This window comes from Pteropus alecto, unplaced genomic scaffold, assembly GCF_000325575.1.
Source record: "Pteropus alecto unplaced genomic scaffold, ASM32557v1 scaffold24, whole genome shotgun sequence".
NCBI lineage: Eukaryota > Metazoa > Chordata > Mammalia > Chiroptera > Pteropodidae > Pteropus > Pteropus alecto.
The window spans coordinates 27,676,579-27,700,470 of NW_006439192.1; the positions used below are offsets into that span (position 1 = coordinate 27,676,579).

Here is a 23,892-nt window from a genome sequence, read left to right on the forward strand (position 1 = left end):
TCCCTACATAAAATTTACTTCATAATAAGTAGTTGATATGAGATTTACTTTTTGTAAAATTTCCATAAAATAAAGAACGACAATTAGAATATCTTCACTTTGCATAAACAAAATATTGGATCTAAGCTCTGATTGTCAACGACTGCCAGTATCACAAAAAGAGAAGTAATCTGACATTAATTATATATTTCCTTATAGAATTACACAACACCAACTATAAAATATTTTTGCTCCCAGTTCTCCAAAATCGAATACTCATATGATCAAGCCTACACACTGAACTACCAGTTTATAGAAAATACAGGGGTAGTGGACACCCCAGGGATACAATCATTAATATCCAGACTAGGGGAAACAATACAAGACCATCAACATGGCCTTTTCAACAAATAAATCTGGAAAAAAAGAAAAAAACAAGGGAGAATCTATAGATTAAGGAAAAGTTAGTAACATATTAATAAATTGCAATGCATAGTCTTATTTTGATCCTAATTCTAACCAAAAAACCTAGACAAAACCTACATTTGAGAGAATCAGGGAAATTTCAACACTGACTAGATTCTTTTTTAAAAAATATACTTGATACCGCTATCCTATCTGAAACAAATAGCAATAATTCCTTTATATCATTATCAATACCTTTACCTTTTATAGGTACTTGATGACATGTATGAAATGATATAGTCTAAAGTTTGCTTCAAAAAAATCATGGGCAAGGAAGGAAGTAGGTAAGAATACAAATGAGACGTGATTAGGCATGAGTTGATAATTGTTTAAGATGGATGATAGGTATAGGTGTTCAATATTCCTAGTATTTAGCAGAAACACTAATTATTAGCAATATTAGCTGGTTCATTTTTTAATCTAAGTATTTATAAATTCTTTATCTACTTTGCAAATTAGTCCTTTGATTAACATAGCCTGTTTACCATTTTAGCAGCTTCATCCAAGTCATCACAAGCAAGAATTTTAAGTCCACTGTCCGTTATCAGTGCCTTGGCATCATCAACTCGTGTACCTGGAAATCAGTTATGTAGATATAAAAATGTTTTAAATATCTACGCAAAATTATTTGAAATGTTTGAAAATCTATACAAAATCATTAAAAATACACAAGTATGAAATTTCAACATGAGTACTTCTATCATTTAATATAATAAATGTTCTAAACCAAAGAAAATGCTGTAAAGATCTAGAGCTACCTCGTAAAATATCATGCTGTGCCATATCAACAGTAACTCAGGTCAGCCAGAATTTAAGTCAAAGCACAACAAATAAAGTACCAGATCATACCAACCAAAATTATGAACAATTCTGCCCCAATGTTAGAAATTTTTTTTAAACCCACATTTTAAAAATTTCCTATTATACTTTCATTCAAAAATATCTGAAAACTATATTTTAAAAGAACTGAACTTCTTGGAATTAGGAACTTTTAAGTAGCTAGAGTTCATGGAACAATTACAAGATACCTGTTCCACTCACCTTGTAACCGTACCACAATAGGTATTTTAATTTCCAAATCCTTTACTGCCATGACTATACCCTGTGCAATAACATCACATCGCATGATTCCTCCAAAAATGTTGACCAGAATAGCCAGTACCTGTGAACAAAATGTTTTTGGTACATTAAAATTTTAAAGGAATGAGTATGTGTCCTTCCTTCTCAAGAAAATACTAGTATTTATACTTTATAATAAAAATCAACTCCATGCAAACATTTATGACCAAACAGCCATACTATCTGTAGCTCTCATCACTGAAGTCTGTGCAGTCCACCACACACCAGAACTAATTTTCCCCTCTTTGGTTAATTCTAGCACCTGGCTCATATTCTCTTCTCTCCTGTCCCATATGAAAAAGACCTGATTCCATTTACTTGTTTCCTATTAAACATTCACCAGCATGATTATCCCAGATCATGTTATAAGACAATGTCACATGCAAGATCTCCAACTTAGTATTCATTAACTATCGTTTTTTCTTCATCTAGCCCCACCAACTTAACTAACTTTTCACACAAACCAGGCCCTCAGAATCACTCAACTTTTGTATACCCACTCCTGGCTACATACCAAATCCAACCTCAGGGCCTGTTTGGGTCAGTATTCCTTCATCACCACACCAATAATCTGTAAAGCTGTTCTATCCTTTACAAAAAAATATTTTTTATTTTTAAAAAGGAGGTTTAGTTCATTGTTATACCAGAGCTTCTCAACCAGTGAGATAAAATAGGGTTATAGACACATCAAGATATTGTTCCCCTCGACCCTTAGGGCAGCTAGGAAGGTTCTGGGACAGCTGGTCCCTCTGGGCCACTGGCCTCTGACGATGAGCAGCCTTCTCCATCATCATCCTACCTTCTCCATCACCATCCTATAGCCCATTGAAATAGTTTCTGTGAATGCCATGACATGAAAAAAGGTTGGGACACACTGACTATGCTATACATTCCTTATCCTTACCATTATTATTTCTAGAAATGAAGCTCTAGAACTTATAATGGACCTGAATTCATAGTAGATTCTGGCACCCTTTTATCTCTCTCTCCCACTTCATTCTGGATAGCTACAAGATTCATCACAAGGCACCATCTAACACTCTAGCCTTAAAATTATTGGATCTCCACCATGTCACTGTTATCTCCAGTCCATTTCAACTAATTACTACCAAGGACGAACCCTTGGCTTGAACAGAATGAGTATCTCTAGAATATTAAATGTGTAAATCCCACTCTCTGCTCAACCGCCTCTCTTTTCGCCTTTAATGCCTTTCATCTCTAACTGCATCAAACCCAATCTTTTGCTCTTAAAAGCCTCTAGTCCCTCAACCCCTTTCTAATCTCTCAGTCTATCAGCTCTCTACCGATCTGACTTTCTTCACTACAAAGCATGGAACCTATGGCTGACCAATTCGGCGATCCTGTCATGTGCGTGTTCAATGATCTCATACCCAGTTTACCTCTGACATCCCAATTCAAATAATGCAAAACAGTAAAAACAAACAAACAAAAACACCCTGAAACACTAACATAACCTGAAGAGCAGTATAATAATCATTCATCAGCAATCCTCTCCTTAATAGTCTGCCTCACACCTTTCACTCTCATCATAAGCTTCCTATCCCACCGCAACTTGTAGCATATGATGTTCCTTTCTCCACTGACATCTCCATCCAGCTAGAAAAAATTCATCTTGGTCTTCCCAACAAACAAGCAAGCAAATATAGACTGCACAGCTCTCCTCAACCTTACCTCCATTCAACTGCTAGCATTATGGCCTTCTGTACCTTCATAAAAACCACCCTGAAAGAGTAATCCCTTCCAGATGTCCCAACTCCCTCAATTCCCAATCACAAACCAATCCACTACAACCTGGCCTCTGCCCCAACTCCTCTACTTTCTAAGGTTCCCAATCATCTCTTCCAGTACTTACTCTATGTTACTGCTCCTGCAGCATCTGACACTGTCGCCCATCCCCTTAATTCTCAAAACCTTCACCCTGGCCTTCAATGTCGCCACTCTCACCTGATCTGCAACTATTTCTGTCAGTTTGTTTTCTCTTATTATTTTATCTCCTCTTCTTTACTCAATCCTTCAACAATCCATTCTTGGTTTCCTCATCTCATTCGTATGGGTCGTCTCACCAACTCCTACCACTTCAACTTTTCTCGATATTCTGAGGACTCTCAAATATATATCTAACTATTATAGGAAGTATACTATATACTATCTTTATAACCATCAACAAGATATTATCACCACAATGTGAACTTAACACATTCATTTAGAAATATATACTTCTCTTCTTTACCTCTGATGGCACAAAAGGCATCACCACCCAATCATTCTACTCAGCAAAAAGTCCTAACCAACCACTGGATGGTTAATCTAACTAACCTCTCTCCCTGCCACCCTGCCCCCAAGAAAAAGAAAAAAAATGAATTTAATGATTCTATCACAGACATACCTCTAAATGAGATTTTTTTGCTTCATTCTTACTGACACTGCCTTTGTCAAGCACCTCTTCATCTTTCTGAACAATCAGGTATAACAATCAAATTTATCTCTCATACCAGTGCCTCCCTATTCTTCATTTCACCCTCTACTAGTAGAGATACCTTCTTTCAAAAAGATAAAAAGGCATAGATATGTGTATCTGTGTACACACTGGAGTAGAAGGTTAAATTCCAAACTCCTTAACTATAGATACAGGGATCTTCATGATAATGTTTGCCAGCATTATCTCTTATCATTCATCTCAAGAATGCTATATTCTTATATATAAGTATCTTACCATTTCATGAGCATAGTAGCCCTCTCTGGACTCCATGCCTTTGCATATTTTCTTCCTCCTGCCTAACTCATTCAGTTCTCAAGATAGCTCAAGGTATCATCCATTCAGATAAGGCCACCTTGATTCTCCCAGTTACTGGCTGCTTTCCGTTTCTTCCACAGCACTACATTCAGTTTATCACCCCAGTCAGACTATTAAGTGCCTTGAGGAAAGAAACCACATATTCCCAAATCCAAGCACAGTGTCCAATATAAAGAGATATATATGTATACAGCTATTTCAATGCTATTCACATTGTTGACTTGGGCTCCTGGCCCGTTTCCAACTCCAACGCCCTTTAAGTCAGTCCCCAACACTGGAATTCTTCATATACTTTTCTCCATTCTTGTACCTATGCCCTAAAAGCCAGATTTAAAACAACCAAAATTCTAGTTCACCTTAAGAAGTACTCAATAGTTACATAATGACATAGGACTCTGCTTTTAGAGTTTATGCCAAAAGAAGCTATAGGAATACAGTTCAAATAGAATTTGTTTACTTTTTAAAAAATAATTATAAAACAAGGGAAATAAAGCATATTTTGTTTCTCAGTTTAACACTATAAAATTGAATATAGCAAATAAGTCTATAGCCTCGAAGTGAAAGAGTAGTAAAATAATTTTTTAAACAATTCTAGAGTCTAACAAATAAAAATGTATACTGTCAGCATCAGCAATAATAAATATTTATTAATGATCAATGTATGCACTGAGGTTTACGCCAGCCACTGCGAGAGACAACATGAGTAAGACATGACCCCACCAATGAGGAATTCTCAGTCTAAATTCAGTAAGACTAGTTCTTGGGAAGCCATTATTTTAGTTTTCCATAAGCCTTATAAAGCCCACATTGACCACATAATAGATACACTCTTTAAAAAGTATCTAGTGATTGATAATATATAGTATGTCTTTTGGATAATGTTTCACATCCTTTGTATTTTGATAATCACTTATAAAGTCACAGTTCTACCTTATGGCATCTACATATGACAGATTATACAAACATTAAAATGAGTGTTTTAGAATACCTTAGTGAATGCAAAAAGTACTCAAAATATGTCAGCAAAAAAAAAAAAAGACTCAAAATATGTATATTAAAAGATAAATATAATAATGGGTGAACTATAGGGTATGTGAAGTGTTTTTTAATAAAGCTGTTTCTAGAAAGATATATATGCAGTATGTGTCTGTGTGTGCACATGTGCGTGTGTGAAATCTATAAGCCTTAACAAGTCTTAAAGAAAACAGATGAAATCAATAGTAACAAAAGTTATCTCTGGATAAAATTAAAGATGGTTTCATTTTTTTCTTTTTAGCTTTACAGACTATACAGATTTCTGGGCTTTTGTAGTCAATTAACATCTTCATAAATTATTTCCATAGGAATGTGCTCCCATACCAAATCACTACCTTTTATAATATTATCTAACACCATCTAATATTTCATCTTCTTTTCTAAAGCACAATGGGAAACTATCTTTTTTGGTAGTTAACTTTTATTGCATTGATTTCAGCAAATGCTTCCAAACTACTATAGACTTTAAAATTTTAATGCTTAACTAGTATAACAATCACATCTACTAATTAATCAAGTTACTTCTTGTCATTCAGATTCTAAAACATAAGCCCTGCCCTTACCTTTTTATCTGAAGTGATAAGCTTAAATGCTTCCGTTACTTGATGGACTGTGGCACCACCACCAACATCAAGAAAGTTAGCTGGAGTCCCTCCATGAAGTTTTATTATATCCATTGTGGCCATAGCCAAACCAGCTCCATTTACTATCAAGAGGGGAAAATGATTTGTATAAGCAACAAACACAGAGAAAATAAATGAAGCTTAGCCAATCCAGCTCTAACATAAAAACAGATGGTACCTAGACAGCCTATATTCCCATCTAAGCCAATGTAGTTGAGATCTGCCTTAGATGCATCTTTGTCTCTTTCATCTTCCTGGGTCCAGTCCCGTAGGTCAAAGATTTTCTTCTGACGATAAGCTGAATTAGAATCAAAATTGATCTTTGCATCCATACACAGCACTTTGAAGAGAAGAAAAAAAAAAGTGATTTTAATTTCAAGACAGATATAATAAACTATCATCTAATCAAACATTCTTTAGTTTAGAGGAAAAACGTTCTGTTACTTTATTGAAAGTATTTCAATTTATATTCACAATTAATTCAAACTATTTCTTGGAAAACAGTGTTTGGAAATTGAAACTGCCCCATCAAAGTTAATTGTTCTACATCTATCCTAGGGCAACACTAAAGAAGAGGAAAAAAAAAAACCTCAAAAACATTAAAAAATTTTTTTCGATTACCAAGAATTAACTGTCCATTCTCCTGGCTAAACCCTTCACTTGGGCCCTAGATTCCATTCCCTCTCATCTACTCACAGACATTGTTCCAGCAATTCTGTCTCTCCTGCATTATAAACCCCTTCCCACCTTTTCTATTGGCTAAATCAAACTGACTTACAAAAATACTGTTCTTCCTCCTACCCTAATAAAAAGAAAGAAAAAATATATATTTTACCCTCTAAATCCCCCTTATTCTTCTTGTTTAAACCAATGATCAGGAAACTATGGCCCATGGGCCAGATTTGGCCTGTGCCTATTTTTATATGGCCTGTAAGCTAAGAATGGGTTTTACATTTTGAATAGGTTGTGAAGAATAAAGAAGAGAAAAGGATGAAGGAAAGAGAAGAAGAAAAGCAGCAGCAACTGAGACCTTGTGTGGCCCACAAAGCCTAAAATACTTATTATCTGCCAAACTCTGTGCTTAAATTCATTGTATCAAATTTTTCTGCTGCCTTCCTCTCTTAAATCCACTCTAATCAGACTTTTACCTCTAGCACTCTACCAAAATGGCTCATATGAAGGCCACCTCTTCAACTTCATCTTTTAGTACTTGACCCCTCCTTGTTCCAATCTAACTACAACATTCTCCTTGTTGTTCCTAAATGGAGAGAAGGCTGAAAAAAATTGAGCAGTTTCAGCTGCTGCCCAACACAAGAGACACGGTTTACAGTCCGGCTAACTACTAATAACAACAAAAATCAACATTCCTTCAGAAGAAGATAACAGAATTCTAAATCTCTACACTATATCTCCCAAAATGTCCAGTGTACAATTAAAAATTACTAGATCTGTAAAGAAATAAGAAAATATCACCAACGGTAAAGAGAAAAAGCAATCAAGGTCACCAACCCAAGATGACCCAGATCCGGAATTATCAGAGGATTATGAAATAGTTATTTTAAATATGTTTAAGGATTTAAAGGAAAATATGATCATAATATAGCACCAAAGAAGTAATCTCAGCAGAAAATAAAACTTTAAAAAGGAACCAAATAAAAAATCTAGAACTAAAAAGTACCATACCAGAAATAAAAAATTCACTGGTGGGCTTCACAATAGATTGGATATAGGTAAGAAGAATCTGAAGATAAATAGAGTTAACCAATCTGAAAAAGATTTTTAAAAAAACCTTGGTGACCTATTAGACAGTATCAAATCCTGTAACAATATGTGAAATTGGAAGGAGAACAGGAGGTGAATGGGGCAGAAAAAAATATTCAAAGTGATAAAAATATATACCAAAGCCAGATTTCTACATCTAGTGAAAAAATATTCAAAAGACAAAGATATTTTCAGACAAATGGAAGCAAAATTCATCACTAGCAGACCTATATCAAGAGAAATGCTTAAGGAAGTTCTTGAGGCTCAAGGGACATAACATTTGGAAACTTGGATCTACAGCAGTGGTTTCAACCAGAGGCACTTGGTCCCACAGGGGATATTTGGAGAAGTCTAGAGGCATTTTTTGGTTGTCACAACTAGCAGTTGCTACTGGCATCTGAGTGCTATTGGGTAAACACTGTTTAACATCCTACAATGCACGGGGGCTGTCCTCTCCCTGTCCCCCACAACAAAATGATCTGGCACCAAAATGTCAATAGTGACAAGGTTAAGAAACCTTGATCTACAGAAAGGGAAAGAATACCAAAAATATGAGCAAATAATGTGAGCCAGGTCTCTGGCTAAGAGAATTATAAATATGGAAAGGGGTAGAAATAGAATGAACTCTGTGGCACTGGGTTAGAATTAGAAGTACCAGTATAAACTCAGAGATTTCCAAAAATAGATATAGAAACAGATACAAATATAGGTGTATTTTTATGTATGTATATACTCACACACTCTTTATATCCTTTTTTTCTAGGCTCTGTGTACTGAAAAAGCTGGGAAGCAATGACACACCAGTAGCAACAAGCACAGGTAGCATGCATATCTTAGTTTCTAAATTCTATTTTCCATTAAAGGAACCAGGGTCCCTTGGTGCTAGAGCTGATTCTAGAACTGTGAGAAAGTAAAAGATAATCTTGGAATATCTTACACAAAAAAGAAAAGAAGTGCTCAAAGAACACTTGCTTGACACATTAAAAGAGACATATCAAAAAACTATGGTCATGTAAAACCTATTCACAGCAGCTTCATTAGTAATAGCAAAAGACTGGAAACAATCTAACTTCCTTCAAAGGGTAAATGGCTGAATGAATTCTGGCACATCAAAACAATGGAATACAACTCATCATAAAAATGAATGAAATATTGGGAAATGCAAGAACTGGATGGACTTCGAAGGTATTTTATCCAGTAAAAAAGTCGATCTCATAATATTACATACTGTGTGATTCCATTTATATAACATTTTCAAACTGACGAAATGATGGAGAATAGACTAGTGGTTTCCAGGGCATAAAAACAGGATAGGGAAGAACAGTGTGAAGGATGTGAATAAAAAGAGCTACACAAGAGTTCTTTTGTGGTGATGGAACAGTTTTGCATCTTGATTTTATCACATATATAGGATTACACAAACCTATGTATGTGATAAAATTAAATAAATCTATACATACAAGTATCTATACATACACATATGAACACACAAAGGATTTTGGGTATTTTTTTATGATAAAAATTAAATAAGGTATTTAATCTAGTTAACAGTAATCTACTAATATCAATTAACTGCTTGGGTTACAAATTTCCTAATAATTACAAAGGGAAAAATAGTGATTCTATAATCAAGAAATCTGCTGGACACTACCTTAACCAAGTGATCCAAGTTAACATAATCGATATTAGAACAAACCAACACAATGTGCCTCCTGATATAATATACTATGAAGGAAAAAACACCATGAAGAAGCATCAGACAGAGAAACCCAAACTGAAGAACATTCTGCAAAATAAATGACACCTTTTCTACAAAAACAAATATATGTATTGTGTGTGCCAAGGTCAAGCAACAAAGTGAAAGTTAAGCACGGTTTGAGGTAAATAGACATGATAACTAAGTTCAATGTGTAACTCTGGACTAGGATCCTGAACTGGAAGGAGAAGTGGGAAAAGGCATGAAGGACTTTACATACATTTGAGTATGTATTGTGGATTAGAAAACAGTATTTTATCAATGTCAAATTTCCTGGTTTTGATAAATGTATGGAGGTTATATAAAACAATGTTTTTAAACACTGAAATATTTAAAGGTAAAAAAAGTCTCCAACTTATGCTCAAATTGTTCTAAAAATATATTTTTTATACACACACAGTGCAGAGAGAAAGAAGGTGATAAAACAAATATAAGGCAAATGTAAATGACTAGTGATTCTGAATAAAGGATACAGAGGAGTTCCTTGTACTATTTTATTTCTGTATCAATATAAAAAGTTGGGGGGGGGAAGCCTACAGAATACAATATACCATATTTACAGTAAGCAGTGATTTAGTTACCAAAACATCACCCATCGTATTAAATGCTGTTGAATAGAAAAAAATATACTGGCAATTGTTATCCTTTTATTTTCCACATGAATTGTATAATGATCCACTTTTCATGTTCCAAATTCTTGGATAGTTACATTTAAGTTATATATTAACTTGGGAAAAACTGACCATTTTTGATAATTTTTCTTCCCAAAGAGCACTACACACCTTACAGTTTGCTCAGTTCTAAACATTTTCTCATTTTCATTATGATTTCTACATTAACTCATGAATTTCAGTACTTTCTATAAATGTTAAAAACATGACATGATGATAATGTTTTACATTAAATTCTAATTTTATGTTATTAATTCTTGAATATCTGCTGAGACTTTTTAATTTGTGGTTCAATATTTCATTTCTTTACTGGTATTTGAAAAAAAAAGTTTTTCTAAATGTAGGGTGAAGGATTATAAATATATCTATTATATTAAAAAATTTAACAAGCAATTCAAAAAAAAGGAAGAACATGTAAGCAAAGGCATTAGTCCTTACTAGGTCTTTGGGGTATAGACTCCAGAAGATAAAACTGAGGGTAATTCTCCAATGCAAATATAGTTGAGGTGAAATCCTTAAGAAACAGATTTCTTAGGCCCAAGTTCCATAACAGTCAATACAAACAGCCACTGATGCCTGTTAACAAGCAACAGTGGGTGTAATATCAGTAAACAGAACCCACATTCAATTCGTACTATAGTAGCAAAATCATGGCACTCAAAGAAGGGAAAATTTTTAAGAGATTACACTTTGGTAAATTAGTCCCCTGCCCTCCCTAGAAGTCACAAATGTACCATAACAAAATTAATTTCTTGCTCAGAGATTTCTCCCAACTGATTTTAAGTCCATAGATAATAGAATCAGGACAAAAGGGCATCCTGGTGAGACTAGTATCAGTCCACTGTCCTTAACTCAGCTTCCATCAGTTTCTGCCATAATCTTTGATAAAACCAGGAACATAACTGTGCCTGGTATCATCGTTCCTTACAATGGGAATGGCTTGGGTTCCCCAACCCCTCAATTTGATAACTGAGGTATGCTGTGATAAACTTGTATGTATTATTAACTTTGTGTATTCCTTGAAAACTGAGGCATGTAAGAGACCTGAAATTCAAACAGTATAACTCTCAAGATCATAAAGAAATTCTACCCCTTCTTATGAGACAGTCCAAACTGCCATGGCTAAGAGAATCCAATCTCTACCCAGAATTCATAACCTGTCCAGCTCATATTGTCAAAATATTCAAGAAATTAGGAAGAACATTAATTTCTTTGGACTTCTAACTCAGAGGAATTTGACTTGGGTTCAGTTCTCTAGGTCCTTTAAACTTTATCACATTTGGACTTTAAATTCCAGGTGTGTCTCTACGCAGTTTACTATTAGAGTATTTTATGGTAGTTTATGCAATAACTTAATCTCCCAGAAGGACCTCTGATATTCCAATAGACAACCTAACTGGGAATAATATGAAGTCAAAAACAGAAAAGAATGAATTTTCAGAATTTAGCGTAATACTTTCTTACAGCTGATAATAGTGTATTATTTTGACCCATTTTACAAACTTCTGGGGGCAAAAATCCAAACTACCTACAGGTATTCCCAGAATGTCCAAAGTAACAATAGTTGGGATCAGGATGGCAGCCTCAAAGTCAGAGCAAGACTACCCAAAGGACAGCTAATCTCTCCTCTGTCAAGAGCTCCTTGTCCACTATTATAGACCACAGGCTTGATGGTTAAACTCAATGAGGAATGTTGGGGAGATCAAATCTTCACCACTAACCATGTGTCCCTGAGCAAATCACTTAACCTCTTGGTAACTCAGTTTCCTAACCTATAAAATAAGGATAGTAGTAGTACCTACCTCACCGGACTGTTATAAACATTAAATGAATTAAAGGGGCTCATATTTGTAAAGTACATAAAACAATGCCTGGCAAACAGTATTTGCTATGTTTTTTTGGCAGAAGAAAAAAATATACATGTTTGAAAGAAATTTACTATAGGAAACCAAAATATACTCAGAATGTCTCTTTTGAGTGGTCAAACTTCAAAACTATGTATTATGAAAGAAACTAAAAATAAACAGAAACATGAGAGACAAGCTGAAACGCGGTAGAAATATTTTTAGAAGACTAAGAAAAATAAATATAACAATAGAATTAAACTCTACGAATGAAGAATTACATCAATAAATAGTCTCTGCAACCAGCTATAAACAGTAAGAAAATATGACAGAAAAGATCTCATCCAAAATAGCCACCAAAAATATACTTCTACAAATAAATCTAAGAAAAAAATATAAAAACTACATAAAGAAAATAAGTCTTATTTTAAAAGATATAAATCAAGACATGTAAAAGTAGAAAAATAATCCATTTCTAATTTGAAAAAGCAACTACTAGCAAAATATTGTTTTTCCTCCAATTTATAGGATTAATGCAATCCCAATAAAATTTAAGCATGACATTTTTCTGAAATCTGACCAAAAGATTCTAAAGGTTGACTAGCAATAGGAGTTAGTAATTTGACATTCAAAGGTTTCAGGAAGTTTGTGAACCTCTAGACTGCTTAAAAAATAGTACATACACGTGTGCATGCTCACATAGGAACACCAGAGCAGTTTCCTTGGATGAGGGTACTCGTTTTCACACAATTTTCACTACATTTTTAAAAGGTCCTTGACCCATAAAAGGTTCAATAATACAAATCTAAAAGAATAAATAAATAAGAACTGCCTCTCTTTAAAATTTACTTTTAAATAAGCATACGAAGGGAGACTTATCCATTATTAAAACTAACAATTATTGATACGAAAACAATCAGATCCATGGAATTAGACACTTGAAATATGATGAGAGGTATCAAAAACCAGTAGGGAAGGATGTTTTATTCAATGATTTTAAGAAAATAGACTATTTGGAAAAAAGAAGTAAAGCTAAAGTAAAATCTTGATTGATCAAAGACTTAAAAGTAAAATAAAATAATAAAGAATAAAACACATTGCAGATATTTACTGATCTTACATAATGGCAGAAAAGATCCCATTCAAAAATTGTAACCAAAAATATATTTCTACAAACAACTCTAAGAAGAAATATAATACCCAAAGAAAATAATATTTTTTCTTAGAGGAAAAAAAGTCTCTCAGTACAAAAGCAATGGAAGTCAAAATGAGAAAATGAAAACTAAAAAAAAAAAAAAAAAGTTTCAGTATGTCCAAAAAATCAAACCAAATTAAACAGAAAAACCTGGGAAAATATTCACATCAAATGTCAGACAAGAGATTAACACTTTTAACAAAGAGTCCATACACATTAAGAGACTGCCAGGATACATTATTAGGTAAATAATAAAAATGCAAAATGTATATCGCATGCAATCATTTCTTAAAGGAGTAGTTAAGACCTATTTTCTTATTTGGTTTTATTTGCAAAAGAAACAGTAGGAAAAAAAAACACACGCAAGTGAAAAAGAGAAAGATACAAATTAAATAGGCAGTATGAATCCAATTACAAAAAAGACTGAAATGATCTATGTAAAATATTAAAAGGGTATTGGGTAATAAAGTTATAAGAGTCCTTTTCTCAACCTTTATTTCCTGACACTATGCAAATTTTCTATAATACATATACAGTGCCCTTAATCAGAAAAAAAAAAAAACTGCTTCAAAACATATATAAATACATACAAAGAAAAGAAAAACTAAATACAAAGAAAAATATTAGTTATTAAAAGAACAAAGACATTCTCTTAGTGACAAAATATGTAGAATTTCACAACTGGAAAAAATTCAAGAGTCTTGCTTTCAATGTTATTAAGAAAATCAAAAAAATAATACAAATATCTGTTCTATATAGATAATTCTCTTTCACTGAACATTTCATTCTTAAAACATTCTTCAGCCTTTACTCTTGAACCCATTTCCCGTTTGCCCTGGCACGTGCGGCTGCAGCATTTACCCCCAAATAACTTATGAATTATAGTCCTAACCTTACCCCCAAAGTTTGACATGAAATACCTCACTTTTATTATTATTTTCGCATCGCTCTAGTATATTGATAGTCTCTGGAAACGAATGACATCATTCTATTTATAGCATTTCCATTTACAAAATACAGTAATTCTCGATCACTGAAAACATCAAATCCTAGAAAACATAACATTCCTACATGTGATATTAACATCGTTCTCAAATAGTTGATAGCCAAAGATTCATTTGATGAATCCGATTTATATATACATTTCTGTTACATTAGGATTAGAGACAAGTTCTGTTTAGAAATAACTCCAAGAACAGTTTTTATATTTTATTTTCACATTAAAAACCACTCAAATTTGCCTCAACCTCGAAGAGCATGTTTACCTAAAGTTAAATTAATGCTGGGCAGCGAGCTGCATTTTCTTTTCTAAATAATACATTTATTTTAAATGTATTAAAATAAATTTAGTTATTTTTAGTTTTATAAGCTACTTCTATTGCAATAATTTACTCATTCTTCTTTATACAACCATATAAATGACTAAACAAAATTTTATTTCCACCATAAAGAATATAACTGATTGGAAGTATAAAAAGTGAAAGATGACCTACAAATACTTAAGATTAAAAATGCCCAGAGACCTGAAACAAAATCAAATAAATTACAGTAATGAAAGCAGTTAATATAAAATACCAAGAAAAATCTAGACTACAATTAAGCAATTTATATATTTTTAAAAAAACTATACATGGAAGGCATAATAAGAATCTGATTTACCTTTTAAACATAGGCAAAAGAAAAGCTGTCAAAGTGATAAACTAATCTCACTTCTCTAAAAATATTAAAAGAACATACCCTTTGTACAATAAAGACCTATGATGTCTCTAAAGTCTAAAACTTGTGGAAATTAAGACAGCTAATTCCCTAAAGCTACAGCTATTTCCCTAAAGCTACAGCTATTTCCTCACTACCGCACTGGACACTCCAACCCAGCCCAACGGAACTTTCTGCAATGATGGATATGTTCTACATGAGTGTTTTCCAACATGGTAACCACATGTGGCTACTGAGCACTTGAAATGTGACTAGTATGACTGAGGAATATTTTAATCTTATAACATTTTAATTAATTTTAATTGTCACATATAAGTGGTGGCCACCATATTGAACAATGCAATTTTAACCCCTCTATGTGTACCTAAATATATATCTAAGGTGTTCATTTTAATGGGTCTCTTTCATATTTGTTTACACTCATTCTATTATAAAATAAGCTTCTACATAGGAATGAGTTCACTTCCTTATTTCAACTTCCTTAGCGAAGCATACAATAGGTGGATAAATACATAGTCAATGTTTGATAAAAGAAGATACTTTACCAGCTCCATCTGAATCCTCTACCATTGGATTTATTTCTACCATTGTTGCATCATATTTCAGGAAAAGGTTGTAAAGCTTGACCATGTTTTCTGCTGCAGAATCTACAACACCGGGTGGAAATCCCATCTTCTGTGCAAGCTGAAAGCAATTTGCACCTTTATTACAGGCATGTCACTCACATATATCCAATCAACATTAAATTACAGTAAATAAAAAACCTTGTAATTTATCATTTAAATAAGCATAAATCATTTGTAGTCAAACAATCACTGAAACAGCAGCTATTACTAAATGGTTAAATAAAACTTTTTATTCAAAATCCTCACAAGGCAGGTCGTATGCCCATTTTACAAGTGAGAGATTCAGAGAGATCATGCAACTTGCCATTCACTTAGATTTAACTTCAGTATACCATACCATAGCCTCCATACTGCCTCTAAGCCTTATGGCCCATCTAAACTGAAAGAGGCTTGTGTTTATTTAAGCTACATATAAAAGGTGGACTGACAATCCCAATGGCCCAAACAATGGCCAAAATATTAAATCACCCTATTTTACCTTATAGGTAATTTATGAAGAGTGTCTACTAAGCAATGAGGACATAGCTAGTCAAATAAGTATTACCTCACTCATTCAAAAATCTACTGAGTATCTAATACATGCTAGGCCCAAAAGATACAGATTTAAAGTTTCTAATCTAGTAGAGTTTAGTCTCGAGCAGGAATACTTAACCAGATATACCCGAAGAGTTTTTTTTTTTTAAATACATACACCAAGGTTCACAAGTTCTATGGTGGACCAAACATCCAGAATTTTTGGAGTTCCATAAGCAATTCTCAGCCACTGGTACAGAAGCTACATGTCTGCATATTTATTCAAAGTGCTGCCGCTGCTCAGGACACTACAAAGGAGTTTATTCCTCCTCCAGCTGCTATCACAGGCTGTAATACATTTGATTTTCACTAATTGGAAAATCTTAAACTCTTTGAAGGTTAAAGTGATTTTTACAAAAAGTCATAGGCCAATAAATAAATGATCAAGCTAAGAAATGTCATTTTGGGTTTAAGACATTTCAAATAAAGAATAATAAGAAATAAAGTACTATTTCATTAAAGAGATTTCCACTAGGTCACAATCTATTGTTTCAGATTTAAACATCTGAGAATTCCAAACAAATTCTGATCAACCCACTGTGACATTAACTTGCCAAGCACTGTCTTAGATACTATTTCTGTTCACCGCTCAAAAGGTATATCTTAGATTATTCCTTCAAGCATTCTTGTAAATCAAGTATTTTCTTTTTCATCTCAATTTAACTTTCCAGTCATCATTCTCATATAACCACCTAATGAAATCAAATTTCTGTCCCTTTTAAACATTTATATCATTCACTTGCCTATAAGACTTGCTTCAAGCTTTACAAGGGAAATTTCTCTATCTCCTTTAAACCTCTGTGCCAGTCAAAATTCTTGTTCCACAGTACTTCAATACCATAAGCTTATTCTAACAGTTTCCCACTAACAGATGTAAATGTCATTCAAACTTTAATATTCGAACTTTTCTTTTAAGATGGGCCACATGCTTTTTATATCCAAACAATTTAATTCAATAGCAATAGTTATCAAGCAACTTTCACAGCCTATACATAGTATTAAACTTCATGCCTGGGCATGTTTTCTTGGGGGTGGGAGATGTAAAGGGAGGAAGAATCACACAAGAAAGACAGTACAGAAAATCTGTAAAATTGTAGGCAAAATTGATTGAGTATGTGCATACACTGAAAGCCCATAGCTTTCATCAGATTCTTAAAAGGGTCCACAAATGCCACCTAAATTAAAATCACTGATCTATCGGGATATATAAGACAGGATCCCTAGCATTCCACTCAATTTTCGGGATAAAAAAAAGGGAGAAAGAAATATGTTAAATGCCACTATGGGGATGTAAAATCGACTCATTCTTCAACAAATGAAAGAAAAAAGATGAAGAGAGTGAGGGAAAAGAAACCTAGAACTTAGAAAAAGACCTATGAAACATATTAACCAACAGCAATGAAAGACTTTATATGGATTCCTACTCAAACAAATTGTAAAAGAAAAAAAATTTTGGAATAATTAGAGAATTTTAATGACTGGGTAAATAATGACATTAAAGAATTACTGTTAATTATACGAGGTATGGCAATGGTGGTATAGTGGCTATTTTAAAAGAATCCTTATCTTTTAAAGATACATATTGAAATACTTATGGAGGATATAAAGAAAAATATTGTAGATACTTCTAAAAGTTTCCATTTCGAAGATATTAACATGCCTTGACACTCAATAAAATTTTTAAAAACCTTGTACAAAATTAATTTTCTTTAAGTATCATAATTACCCAACCACAAGCTAGACGTTTTCTGGACCACAACATACCCGAACAGCACTCTCCTTTTTGATGCCTTCTACGATATCAATAGGCTCTTTAACTATGGCCTCAGGAGTCTCTGCAGCAACATCTTCGATGTTGACACCACCTTGAGAACTTCCTATTAATACAGGACCCTAGCAAGAAAGGAAATAGCCAAAAATATCGATTTTATTTTGGACTCATCAAGAAAATTTAAAACCTACTTGTGCACATTATCGCACTTATACATCTATCACTCCCCACTCCTATATTTAAAATTCTTTGAGAATTTATCCTAGCATCTCCTGCACAGTACCCCACTATAATGAACGTGCAATTGAAATAATGAGAAAAAAGTGAAAAGACAAAGACAATAGCTCACTATGAGGAAAAAAATTAAAAATATATACAAAATTTATACCAAATAAATTCATATAAACATGTACATGTGACCTAGAACTTACACAGTTTTTGAAAGAACTGCAGGAACATTAAAGTACTGTGTAAAGAACTTTAAAAATCATAAAAACAGATTAGTGATATTTAAAAAAGAAAGTCTAATGAACAAAAATTCCTCTAGATTTTATAAGCTCCAAGAGTACTACGAGTCCGTAAAAAGGAAAGCTAGCTACCTTAAAGAATAGCTCTGGCATATAAGAAGGTAAGATATAAATACAAAATAATTGAGTCAACTTTTTAAGTCTTCTAAAACCAATGAAGAAAAAATTAAGGCAAAATTATCTGACAGATTTGCTAATTTATTCACAAAACTAAAAGTAATCTTAACAACCCAAACAAGGAAATGATGAAACCATATTACTAAAGATTATTTAATGATATATGAAAATGATATCAAAAGTGTTACGTGGGGGGTGGTGGGGGGAATGATATAAAATCCCAGATTTTGTTCTCATGTATGTGTGTTTAAATGTGCACCAACCCACTATTCGCATAAACAGAAAAAGATGGCAAATAAAGCATGAAATGATAATACTTTTGTTATTTTATGTCATTATTTCCCCCAAAAAAATTCTTTTACAATAAACATTATTCTTACTCCAGAAAAAAAGTGTGACTTTCATGAAAAAAAAAAAAAAGACTAATTTCAGTTTTCAGTTTTCTATCCCAGCACCTAGTATTTCATTAATAAACTCATTTCAAGGTATAATGTAAAGGGAAGGAATAGTATTTTATTCATTACTGTTTGGAGACCAAAATGGTCCTTCGAATCCTCAAAATAAGGCAATAGCCAAAAGAGGAAAAAAAACTATTACTTGTTAAGAGATTTAATTGTTATTTAGGTGAAAAAATAATTTAAAAAAAGGTACCAGGCTCCAAGGAGAAAAACCGGGTGGCTGAGGAACAGGGGTGGATGGGAGATTTACATTTCTTGTAAATTTCTGCACCTTTTAAATTTTATACTATGTGATTAGGTTTCAATATATACGTGCAAAAATAATTTGGCTAGCCTTTGTCCCCAGTATCTGGGAGGTAACCTCTAAACCCTTCATGACATCTGAGTTTATGCTCATTAGGTGATTCATGGTGAACCCCTATATAGTTAATACAAAGAAGATGAATCAGGTGAGTGCTGTCCAGGCAAGACCAACAATGAGAGGGTTGGAGCTTTAAGACAAGTATCAGCTCACCCTCCTGGGAAGGAAGGGAACCTGGAGATTAAGTTCAATCAAGTTGTCAAATGATTTAATCAATTGTGCCTACTTAATAAAACCACCCAAAAAAAGTACTTCTGGACATCATGGTCGGTAAGACGGTAGAAAAAATTCCCAGATCTCATTCTCCCACAGAAACACTAATTTTACAACAATTATCCAAAAAAAACCTTTGTGAGGTGGCAAGAAACCAGTGAGGAAGTTGTATTCCAGGCAAGTTCAACGTCAACAAAACAGGTAAGAAAAACCATTTCATTTCATCCAAGTCAGTACCTCTCCCCTCACTCCCCCCGCCCACCCCCAGGCCAACACAACTCAAGAAATAGCCCAGTGCTGGGCTTCTCTCTTGAGAGAAAAGGAAAAAAGTAGAATGTGCATCCAACTTTTCCTGCTTTTCTGGGGGCTATCTGAGAAACTGGTTGCAATCTCGCCTGACTTGGAGGGAATCTATATATTTTGAATGTGTGGGAAGCAACTGAGAACAAAAAACAGCTCAGCTGCTTGTGACAGCACCAGAGAGCTTGTAATACTGCAGACAGAAGCCAACACAGCTCACCAAAACTGGGAAAAAGCATCCATCTCATGGCTTTTTTTTAACAACTCAAGGAAATAGAAAAAGAACTAAACCCAAAGTTAGCAGGAGAAAGGAAATAATAAAGATTAGAACAGAAATAAATGAAATAGAAGACAAAGAGTAGAAAAAAGTTAAGAAAACTAAGAATTGGTTTGTTGAAAAAAATCAACAAAATTGACAAACCTTTAGTTAGACTAAGAAAAAAAAGACAACAAAAATCAGAAAAGAGACATTACAACTAATGCCACAGAAATAAATAGTAGCATAAGAGACAACTATGAACAACCAACAAATTGGATAACCTAGAAGAAATAAATAAATGTCTGAAAACACAGTGTACCAAGTCATGAAGAAATAAAATATCTGAACAGACCATTAACAAAGTAAGGAGACTGAATCAGTAATCAAAAACCTCCCAACAAAGAAAAGCCCAGGATCAGATGGCTTCACTGAAGAATTCCACCAATTACTTAAAAAGCTAACACTAATCCTTCTCAAACTTTTCCAAAAATTGAAAAGGCGGGAACACTTCAAACACATTCTATGAGGCCAGCATTACCCTGACACCAAAATCAGAAAAATGTATACAAAAACTACTAATATCTCTGATGAATACTGATGCAAAAACTCTCCACAAAATACTAGCCAACCAAATTCAACAATGCATTAAAAGAATTATGCATCATGATCAAGTGGAATTTATTCCTGGAATTCAAGGATGGTTCAACATTAAAAAAAAAAAAAACCCTCAATGTAAAGCACCACGTTAAAAGAACCAAGGTCAAAAACCATGATCAGGGGAGGGAAAAAAAAAGGCGTAGATGATAAAGGCTTTGTTCATCCCTCTGGTGACCAAATCAAAGTTGTTATGGAAACAAGGAGCAGGAGCAAGGAAAAATCTCCTAGAATCTAGATGAACAATCCATACAACTAGGGAGAAATCCAAGAAATCACCCTGAAAGGGCAGAAGGTAGGACGGGGCCAGGACCCGAGGCTGCCCGGTCTCGAGCAGCTGAGTGAGACGGAGGCTGCTGAAGTGGCAGACGCCTCTTAAAGGAGCCACATCTGTGAGCGGATTTTCACAGTGATGGACCTGCTTGCTCTGAGCACCAGTGCCAATTTGACTGCACACAGGGGGCACCAGGGAATTAAAGGGAAACATTCTCGGAGTGAGGGATAAGGTGAGACTCGCTCTGTACAGAAGCACCGGTGGCATCAATTGTTATCTGTTGAGCCCTCCCCACTCCCAGTGGATGGACACAGCGCTGCCATAGATAAGAAGTCATCAAACTGGATAACAGAGGTCGCTCCGCCCAGAGGATACCCTGAAACCCTGCCTCCCCCAACTTGCGGCCCCACCCAAGCCACATCCAGGTGTATCCTCAGCAAGTCAGGTGCTCCTTGCTAAGACTCACACTGGTGGAGCCAGCTGGCCTCGGTTTCTAGTGTGGCCTTTTCAGGCAACTATAAGCACAGCATCTGTGGATTGCTTGCTGAATCTTAACAGGTGGTCCCGGACTGTAGAGGCTTCGGCTAAGTTTGGCCTACAGCTGAACTCCTCTCAGGACTGTGTCACTAGACACCTGCTTCACAAATCCACACTAATAAGACCGAGAGACTTAGGAGCTTTGCTTAGTACCTAAAAACAGACACAGAAAGGCAGCCAAAATGGGAAGACGAAGAGGCAGAAACCATATGACAGAACAGAACAGAGATCCAGATATAATGGAGTCAAGTAATTTAACAGATGCAGAGTTCAAAACACTAGTTATAAAGATGCTCAATGAACTTTTGGGAAGTGTAGAGAACTCCAACAAAGAGATAAAAATGGAAATGGAAATTATAAAAGGGAACCATTCTGAAATGGAGAACACATTATCTGAGATGAGAAGTATATAAATGGAATAAACAAAGGAATAAACAAAGTGAATAAAGAAGAAGATTGCATGCCCTATTTAGAGGACAGGAAATCCAATCAAGACAATCAATCAGAATGGCAAGAAAAAAGATGCCAAGATTATAAAAATAATTTAAAGAGCATATGGAACACTATTAAGGCTCCAAATATTCGTCTGATTGGCATAACTGAAAAAATTCAAGATGTTGAACAGCTGTTTGAAGAAATTATGATGGAAAACTTCCCTAACCTAGTGAAGGAAATGGACATAAAATCCCAGGAAGCTCAGAGAATTCCAAAACTCAGGGATCCAAAGAGGCCCACACCAAGACACATCATAATTAGAATGCCAAAGGTTAAATACAAAGAAAGAATATTAAAAGCACCAAGAGAAAAACAAATAATTACATATCAGGGAACACCCATACGACTGGCAGCTCATTCCTCAAAAGGAACTATGCAGGACAGAAGGGCTTGGCAAAAAATATTCGACGGGATGAAGACCCAGGACATATACCAAGAATAATTTATCCAGCAAAGCTATCATTTAGAGTTGAAGGACAGATAAAGAGCTTCCCAGACAAAAATAAACTAAAGGAATTTATCACCACCAAGCCAGGAAATGTTGGACGGACTTAAGAAGAAAAACATGTATCAAAAACAGGAATGAAGAATGGTAACAACTACATTCCTATCAATAAGTACCTTAACTGGCAAAGAATTAAGTGCTCCAACCAAAAGGTAGAGTGGCTGATAGGATACGAAAACAAGACCCCTACATATGAAAAGGAAGAGAATGGAAAAAGATATTGCTTTGATGGACCCAGAAGGTATTTAAGTCAGACAGAGAAAGATAAACACTATATGATTTCACTTATATGCAGAATTTAAGGAATTAAAAAAACAAACTAATCAAAAACAGACTCACAAATATAGTGAACAATTTGGTGAAGGACAGAGGGGCAGGGGGTTTGGGAAGCTGGGAGAATGGGATGAAGGGTTAAAGAAGTACAAATTAGTAGCTGAAGGATGGTCATGGGGATGGGGAGCACGACATAGGGAATGCAGTTAGCATTAATACATTGGCTAGGTGGAGGGTCAGGGGATGGAGGGAGCAATAGAGGGATCATTTTACTAACTACATAGATGTCTAAGCAATGTATTGTATACTTGAAACTAATAAAAATAAAAAATAAAAAAGTTGGCATCTAGAAAGGTTTGGGTAATTAGAGATAAAATACAAAAACATTCCTGGTAATACTTGGCACTGATGAACATAACAGCTGGGGCAGCTTGGGAAACATATTCAAACTGGAGTAAAAGGAATTATAGACCAATGGAACAAAACAGAGATCGCAGAAAAAATCCTCATGTATATAGTCAAATGGTCTTAGACAAAGGTGCCAATGCTACGCAATGAGGATAGGATAGTCTCTTCAATAAAGGGTATTGGGGAAATTGGATATCCATGTGCAAAATAATGAAGTTGGACCCTTACCTTATACCATATTCAAAATTAACTCAAATGGATTAAACACCTAAATGTAAGTCCTGAAACAACAAAATTCCTAAATAAAACGTAGGGAAAAAGCTATGTCATGACATTGGATTTGGCAATTTCTTGGATAAGACAAAACACAAGAAACAAAAGCAAAAATAGACAAATAGAACTATATCAAACAAAAACTTCTACATAGCAGACTGAAAAATCAACAGAGAAGGCAACCTACAGAGTGAAATAAAATATTTGTAAACCATAGATCTGATGAGATTAATATTCAGAATATATAAAGAACTACAATTCACCAATGAAAAAACAAACAACCCAATTT

General features: G+C 34.3%; 1 protein-coding gene across 3 annotated transcripts in view; it reads right to left on the reverse strand.

Annotated features, from left to right (window-relative positions):
• The window catches only part of SUCLA2 (succinate-CoA ligase ADP-forming beta subunit), a 42,968-nt gene that overhangs the window by 4,102 nt on the left and 14,974 nt on the right, over nucleotides 1–23,892 (reverse strand). For 2 of the 3 annotated variants that reach the window (XM_006916437.3, XM_025049917.1), the window contains exons 5-10: nucleotides 17,943–18,071; nucleotides 15,525–15,663; nucleotides 6,215–6,376; nucleotides 5,977–6,119; nucleotides 1,486–1,606; nucleotides 930–1,018 (exon numbers count right to left, since the gene is read on the reverse strand). In XM_006916437.3, the coding sequence (XP_006916499.1) occupies nucleotides 930–1,018; nucleotides 1,486–1,606; nucleotides 5,977–6,119; nucleotides 6,215–6,376; nucleotides 15,525–15,663; nucleotides 17,943–18,071 (783 nt within the window). The remainder of the gene's footprint in view (nucleotides 1–929; nucleotides 1,019–1,485; nucleotides 1,607–5,976; nucleotides 6,120–6,214; nucleotides 6,377–15,524; nucleotides 15,664–17,942; nucleotides 18,072–23,892) is intronic. The other variant, XM_025049916.1, reaches the window with a different exon arrangement.